General features: G+C 43.9%; 2 protein-coding genes across 2 annotated transcripts in view; one reads left to right on the forward strand and one right to left on the reverse strand.

Annotated features, from left to right (window-relative positions):
• The first annotated feature begins 2,268 nt into the window (after window positions 1–2,268).
• Window positions 2,269–4,788, forward strand: LOC103473093 (XK-related protein 8-like). The gene is made up of 3 exons (XM_017307610.1): window positions 2,269–2,951; window positions 3,153–3,349; window positions 3,600–4,788. Exons 1-3 carry the CDS (start codon window positions 2,530–2,532, stop codon window positions 4,493–4,495), a joined length of 1,515 nt encoding a protein of 504 aa, XP_017163099.1. The 5' UTR covers window positions 2,269–2,529; the 3' UTR covers window positions 4,496–4,788.
• A 2,844-nt stretch (window positions 4,789–7,632) lies between these two features.
• LOC103473094 (1-phosphatidylinositol phosphodiesterase-like) overlaps window positions 7,633–7,848 on the reverse strand; it is a 7,898-nt gene continuing 7,682 nt past the window's right edge. The window contains exon 3 of the mRNA XM_017307611.1: window positions 7,633–7,829. Coding sequence (XP_017163100.1) covers window positions 7,648–7,829 — 182 coding nt within the window. The 3' untranslated portion in view covers window positions 7,633–7,647. The remainder of the gene's footprint in view (window positions 7,830–7,848) is intronic.

The following is a 7,848-nucleotide window of genomic DNA, read 5'->3' on the forward strand; positions in this document are numbered from 1 at the left end:
TCTTGGTTCTGAACTCAGTCCTGGTTCTGACCCATCTTGGTTCTGACCAGGCCCGGTTCTGACCCATCTTGGTTCTGAACTCAATCCTGGTTCTGAACTCGGTCCTGGTTCTGACCTCAGGCCCGGTTCTGACCTCAAGCCCGGTGCTGACCCGGCCCGGTTCTGACCCGGCTCGGCTCCAGTCGTGCATCAGTTCTCAAGAAGCAGCGGTTCTGATGGACCCGCTGCTCCGTTTCCTCCTCAGCGTTTCTTTCTGTTCATCTCACTTCGGAGCCGAGCAGAACCGGAATGTGGTTCTGTAAACTCGGGCCGCTCCGGTTCTGGAACCGTCCGGGACTGTAAATACATTTTAAACCTTTTCTGGCTCATGTTTGTGATTTTCCTCCACGTTCAGCTCCTGGTGCTTCAGGTCCAAACAGGAGAGGAATTCAACCCGTCCAGGTTCTGCTGTCGGTTCATCCTGCAGCAACACTGAGGCTTTAGGAAAGGTTCTGATTAAAACCCAAAACTGGAGGCAAAATCTGGACCCGACAAGCACAGAACTGAAGTTAGTCTAGGAAATTCCTGGAGGAAAGGTAACAATTCCCACAGTCCCTGAACGCAGCAGCGGTCCTGAAGACATGTAGAGATTTCTACAAAAACTGAATATTGTTCATCAAAACAAATCAGAACGGTTCCTTGAGGTTCTACTGAGTCCAGCTGATGGTTCTGGTGGGACGGACGCCTGCGCTCCAGAATGCGGCTGACATGGGCAGAACTCCCGGTTCTGATCCGGTTCTGATCCCTGCTGACCCAGAGATTCTGGAGGATTCGTCCATCCAGCTAGAGATTAAATATCTTAATCTGGTTTATGAAACTTCTGTGTCAATCGGATCCGATTCTGATCCGTTTCCAGATTTTCTCTCCAGTTTGGTTCTGATTTATTGAAAGTTTATATCTGAAGCTCAGTTAAAAACGTCATTAATGGGTCAAAGGTCACCAGGAGACGTGGTGATGTAGAGTTAATGCTGTCTGCTCTCCTAGTTTTACCAGCGAGAAAACGATGTTTCTTTCTTTTTAACGATTTATTGAAGCGTGACCTCTGACCTTTGCCTTCTCTAAAGCTGAAGGCAACAAGGCATAGTATCAGCCAACACTGCAGACTAGCCTGATGCATGCTAACTGCAAGCTAACGGTTTCAGAAACGACTGAAATAAACTAATTATCACACCACTGTTCCACAAAACAGAGATAATTATACATTTCCTCATTAACCGATACTCACGGACAAATGTTGTCCAAACCAGCAACGCATCAACGTTGATATCAGTTTAATTTAGGAGCTCTCCGGCTTTACGTTCCGCCATCTTGGATCCATCCGCATTCTCTGGTTTTTCCAGCTCAACCAAACAATGTCTCAAAACCACCACCAGAGGGAGTTCTAGCGCTGTTCAGTTGGAAAAGGCAGAATGCCGTTTCCCGATGACGTCACACAACAGTAGCTTTTAAGCTAACCAGACTTTAAAAATAGCGAGCACTAGGAACTGAACATTATATAAACACAATACAGTAGTTAAAATAAATATCAAAGTTAAGACAAGTGAGCAGTAACATAAATACTTGATTGTGCTATAAAATGGAACTAAAATACACAAAACTGTCTCTTTTAGAGACAGTTTTTTCAGGTGATTACCTCATGTGGTGCTGGATGCCGTGCAGCTAAGAGGATTTTTGTTTTTCTATTTTTAGACAGTTATGATGTGCAGACATAGAAACGAGGTGTTTCCACACCTGGTATCATCGACTACGTTAATATCAGAAGAGTTGAGATGTTCATGCAGAGCAGAGAGAAGGAAGTTAAACCTTCTCCATCGATCATAACCTGAGATCTGGGAAACTAAATAGATGAACTTCAAGCGTTGCCAGAACCAAACCAGAGTTTTATAAAAACAGTTCGATGTGATGCTTCGGATCTTCTATCAGTCTGTTGTGGAGACTAATCTCTTCTGCAGCATCAGAACCACTGACTTCAACATGCTGATCAAAACAGGATTCTTCAGGAAATGAGGAATAATAGATAACTGTGAAAATGCTCTTCATTCTTCAGAGGCTTCCTAATACTCACCGTAACACTGACCTCTACAGGAGATGCTTCCTGCCCACAGCATCTACACAACTCTGAAGAAAGTTGGCTTAGTTTCCCTTTAGAGTAATTTTTTTTAGATTAGGAGGTTTTATCATGGTTTGCTCAAGTTCAGACACGACTGATTGAGCTGGATTCCACCGCTACTTAAGGAAAAACGGATCTCCTCCTCAGGTTTCCTCCCCACTTTGTGGGATTGGTTGGCTTAGCGGGTCGGTAGAGACGGGAAGCGACCAGAGCAGAACATTTGCTGCAGATGGTTCAGATACTCAGGTGAGCAGCAGAGTTAAACCTGTAGGCCTGGGAGGAGCCGCCCTCCAGTCTGACAGGTTGGACCAGGAGTGGGTGGAGTTTCTGCAGAAGCCTCACCTTTTACTGTCAGTTGTTCTGGCATTTCAGCTGCTGCAATGGCGGAGGCCAGGCCTTCTTTGTCTATTGAGGAGCTTTCAGATGACAGGCCTCCTTCCCATAGTGAGGAGAGTCCAGACCAAGACGAAAAGTCTTCCTCCCCTATTGGATGTAGTTTTATTAAGAGTTGCATGGGAAAGCCCAAGAGCATTTGGTCATTTTTCCTGGATTTTCTGGGTCTCCTACTGTTTGTTCTCGACGTCGTTTTGGACTTCAAGACTCTGGTGATGTTCGGCTTGAATAGGGAGTACGGGCACCTGGCTGTTCTGCTGGTTCTGCTCGTAGGCTCGGCCGTGCTCACACACACTTTCAGCTGGCTCTGGTACAAGGATGATGAGTTTGGCATGATGACCAACCTGGAGAGGATCCTGTATCCCAACCTTGGATTTCTGCACATCTTCCATTTAGGAATCTACACCAGGTGGGTCCAATGCAAGCAGGACTGGGTTCCTCAGTCTTTTAGTCAAAACCTTCTTTAAGTTGCCTTCATTGGTTTTAATTGTAATGTTTTTAGACAGAAACGTTTAAAGTTTCCTGGTCTGAGGACATTAAACGAGGCTTGCTCCTGTTCTGACCTAAACATCGGCATGTTCTTACCTCAGTGTCGCCGTTTCTGTTCCAGGCATGCAGCCGTTGCAACGGCTTCAATGGAAAACGTCCGCTTTCAGTCCGAGAAACTGAAGAAAATAATAAAGTACCGTAAACAGGATCAGAAAATTCTGGGGATCTTTGAGGCGTACTCGGAGAGCGCTCCTCAGGTCGTCCTCATGCTCAGCATCGCCCTGAGTGACGATGGCTGGACACCGACTGTCCTCACAGGTACGGATCCTCAGAGCTGGAGGTCCAGGAGCCGTTTCATTCATTTATTTTATTCTACTGAGCCATGTTTCAAAAGCAACATATGGCTTAATTTTCAGTAAATGTTATTACTTTTGTCAGTCTCCAGTTTTTTCAGTGACTATCAGACCTTCATGCTCTGATGTCAACAGATTCTTGACCGTTGGGTTCTTGGTGTCGTACCATTAGCTTCATCTCCTTTCTGAATGTTATCGTCTTTGTTTCTCCTCAGTGCGTAAGATCCTGGTCTCATTTGTGAGCATCATCTTCTCTGAGGCCAAGTACTACAAGTCAGTCATGTCCTGCCTCAGTGAGACCGACCGGTGCTGGTGCTGCTCTTGTACGACAGTGATGCGGTTTGCACTCTTCTTCCTCTGGAAGCTGCTCCTGGTGTTGAGTCGCCTTGTTGCCCTCGCCCTCTTCGCCTCCGTGCAGCCCTGCTACATCTTCACCCACTTCGTCTGCTCCTGGCTGCTGCTGTTCTTTGTTGCCTCTTACATCGAGACTAAACAAGAAGACTCGGTCTTCAGGCAGTCTACCGTTGAGAAGTGGCTGTTCCGAGGCACTGTGGCCCTCATCTGGTACTTCAGCTGGTTCAGCGGCGTGGTGAAGAGGAGGACCAGCAAACTGATGCTGTTCTACCACCTCTACATGCTGGTGGACATCTTGGTCCTCTGTGGGTTGTGGTACTCGGGAATTGGCTCGAATCCGCTTCACTTAGAGATCTCATCTTTGAACGTTGCAATCTTTGCTGGAAGTGTGCCCGTTTTTTATTTAATTGGATTGTTTTGGAAGGGGATTTATTTTTATGGCCTCCATCCAGATGTGGAGGAAAAGAAGCTGGAAGAAGACAAGAAGGAGGAGGAGAAGGAGAAGATGCATCTCTTCACACATGTCCAGCCAGATAAGTGGACGTGTGTGAAGAAACAAGAACAACTCATCTCTATGAAAATCATCTTCTATCTCTTCTATTTGTTGCCTGGCTTTAGTAAATGTTTTAAAAACCCTGAACCTGATCCCAGCGAACCGCCTCGCAGCAACAGGAGGATGGAGGAACTGGCCAAGAGTTTCTACATAAAACAAGCTGACGGCTTTGAGGATTCTCAGCAGGTTTTCTACTGCAGGTGACTGACGAAAGGAAAGTTCATCTCTGACTCAAGATGCAACTATAGTGATGACCTCTGACCCTCCAGAGCCACATGAAGCCGGTTCCACAGTGGACCTTCTAGCAGCTGCAGAACATTTCAGGCCCAGAGGATGAAAGTCTGAGACCAGAGAAACTTTGATTCCTGCAGCAGGTCAGAAAGACGAACCAGAAGCTGCAGCTGGAGAAACACCGAGTTCCTTTAAATCCAGACTAAATCCAGCTGGTTGGAGCTGCTTTTGAAACGGAATAAATGAAACATTTAACAATGCCTCTTGACTAAGGGTGGGTTCACACTGCAGCCAGAAGTGACTCAATTCCGATTTTTTTGACGTAATGCGACCTGTATCTGATCTTTTCATGGCAGTGTGAACAGCTCAGGTCGGATTCTTTTAGAATGTGACCCATAACCGATACGTATCCCATTCAAATGCGACCTTAAGTTCAGGTCGCATTCATCTGAACTGAACGTCACTGATTCTCAACAAATCTCATTATCCTGCGTCCTGATACACGCAAGCGGGAAGAAAAACAACTATGACGGACTATATGAGGATTAAGTTGTTAATTTGCTGCTCCGGCCGGATAAAAACTTCAAATATATGAGCTAAGCTCCACCGTTAGCCTCCATGTTTACTTCCGCAAACACTGAGCTCTTCTTCTTCTTCCTATGGCGGTTGGCAGAATACAGAGAACTCTGACGCTATTGCGCCCTCTACTGCGCATGCGGGACACTTTCAGGTCGTTTACACTGCAGAACACATACAGGTCGCATTTACTGGCAGTGTGAACGGCCCTGGCAAAAAAATCGGAATTGAGTCACTTCAGGCTGCGGTGTGAACGCAGCCTAAATGTAACTGTGTTTTATGACTTTGTATTTTTAGGATGTACAGCAGTGGTCCCCAAAGTGGGTCCTGGTTCCCCGGCATCCTGCATGTTTTAGTTTTCTCCCTGGTGGCAGTAACAACCTTTTCAGCAGGTCAATGTTCTCCTTAGGTCTCTAACGAGCCTCATTTGATCCAGATGCGTTAAACCAGGGAGAGACTAAAACATGCAGGATGCCGGGGAACCAGGACCCACTTTGGGGACCTTTGAACTGCCTTGTTGCTGAAATGTGCCATACAAATAAAATTTGATTTGATTGATTGATATTGTTTTAATCTCTGAGAAATCTTGAACATTTTTTCCTAAAGTCTTCAGACCGGTCCGACCTGAACTGTGTTCATCCATCCGTCTGCAGCATTCTCTCTCATCAACATTTAGAAACTGTAATCAACCTCTTTGTAACCAACCTTTATTATTTATATAATTTTATTTCCAATAATAAAATTGATTATTATTATTACCACTCGGCTGGATAACTGTAATTCCCTCCATAATGGAGTCAGAGATTCATACATCTGAAAGCTGCTGCACGTCTCCAAACACGTTCGACTTTCCTCTGGATGTCAGACAGAAATGCCTTCAGAAAGGATCCATGATTAGTTGCAGCAAACTTTAATTCATAAATATTTATTAGATAAAAAAACTACAGTAAAAATAGTGGCTGCTGAGTAGTTTTTTAATAAATTTAAACAAAATATCGTCACACAACTGTGGCCATATTGTTTACGCTGCAATGCATTCTGGGTAAATGACATGCGCTGTCTGACTGAGCACGTCACAACCAAATACGGTAAGGTAAATGGTAACGTCATTAAGCCTTTGCCATTTGAACCGGAGCTCGTTGAAATCAATGGGAATGTAGAAATCACAATGAAGATGAAGAGGAGCAAATGGAGGAAGAGGACAGAGTTAGCTGTGTGGCTGCTAGCTTCATAAATGGAACAATGAATGACACCTACCTCTGGTCGGACTGTGTGATCCGGTAAGTGGTTCTGTGGCTCTGTGTCCGGTCTGGTGTCAGGTTTAGGTTCTTTGGATACGTTTTCGGCAGGCGTTTGGTTTTAGCTTGTGATGGTAACCACCAATTAGCTCCTTCATCAATCTGCTCCTACAAATGACTCAAAGTCTTCTGGAGAGAAATGTTGAGAGCACAGCTGTGGGTCCTTCAGAAGCTGTGCTCTTCCAACTGCTCTATCCCATTGCACTCTTTCTTTCATGTGGGACGCGATGCAGACTCGACTCACTATTTCTGTTTGCTTTGCTGTTGTTTTTAAATTCCCGCCAACAGTGACCAGTGTGGCATTGTCTGAATTTACATCGGTCAAACATGACATAATAAAAAAATGACTGTTAAAGGTAGCCCACTCTGTCCAGAGGGTCCCTGACTGCGTCATTAACCCACCATGCTAATGACAAAATGGCAACACTCACAGGTGAAAAATGTAACAAAAGATGCACATTTTTTTCAGGTAATCATAAGTTTTTATCACAAACAGTAACAGTTAATGAGAAAATTACATGTGTGTTGAAAAGCTGTACCTGTTGTAATGACTGCGGCCACTAGGTGGCGCGCCCGTTGCTTAAGTAATTTCATGTTTTTGGGTCCAAACTACTAAAAATATTTGAGTAATCATAAATTTACTCAAGTTTACTAAAGAAACATTTAATTCTTAAACATAATCAGCAGTTAGGTCAGATATTTTCATTACTACTGTCTTATGTTTAAACTGGATTTTTACATCTTTTCAGAACATTTTTCAGTACGAAGTTTTGCTAAACAATCGGTTTTAAGTTAATTTGTGTAATTTTGTTCTGACAAACGTAAAGCAGCTGTTTATTATTTATAAATATGAACTGCATTAAATGTTATAAATGTTAAAAGCCTTTGGGAACCATGACTTTTGAGAATGTGACAAATGTTAATTTTGTCCAGTTTTAATTAATTTATTCTGGAAATAATCCCAAATTATCACATTTTTCTCTGTAATGATCTGAGCCTTTTAGTTTTGTCTCCCAGAAACCTCTGACAGTGGTGATTTTTCTGTTTGAGTTATTAAAATATTTCCAGTTTAAAATATGATTAGTGATAAACGTTAATCAAATGATAAATCTCCAGATTAGGAATTTGAGATTAAAATAATCCTAATTTGATTCAGATCAGATTATTAAATGAAAACAACACAGATTTTAGTCTTTTATTAATTCTCATTCTGCTGATCAAAGATGGCGGCTCTGCTGCTGACAGGACGCTTCAGCGCCCCCGGTGGCAGTTCCGCACTCTCCATGGTGGTTCCTGTTTGTGTTTTATTTTGAAAGGTATTCCAGGAAGAACCACCGGGTGGGGGCCCAGAACTCCAGGTCTGGGTCCTGATCTGGGAACTCCTGGTTCTGGTTCTGTTGGTTCTCCTGGTTCTGTTGGTTCTCCAGGTTCTCCTGGTTCTGTTGGTTCTCC

The sequence above is a fragment of the Poecilia reticulata genome, linkage group LG11, assembly GCF_000633615.1.
Source record: "Poecilia reticulata strain Guanapo linkage group LG11, Guppy_female_1.0+MT, whole genome shotgun sequence".
NCBI lineage: Eukaryota > Metazoa > Chordata > Actinopteri > Cyprinodontiformes > Poeciliidae > Poecilia > Poecilia reticulata.

What these genes read in the sequence shown, in the direction of transcription:
- LOC103473093 (XM_017307610.1), top strand. Translation starts at nt 2,530, where the DNA reads ATGGCGGAGGCCAGGCCTTCTTTGTCTATTGAGGAGCTTTCAGATGAC. An exon ending in CATTTAGGAATCTACACCAG is followed by an intron (nt 2,952 to 3,152) that starts GTGGGTCCAATG and finishes TTTCTGTTCCAG; the next exon opens with GCATGCAGCCGTTGCAACGG. An exon ending in GACACCGACTGTCCTCACAG is followed by an intron (nt 3,350 to 3,599) that starts GTACGGATCCTC and finishes GTTTCTCCTCAG; the next exon opens with TGCGTAAGATCCTGGTCTCA.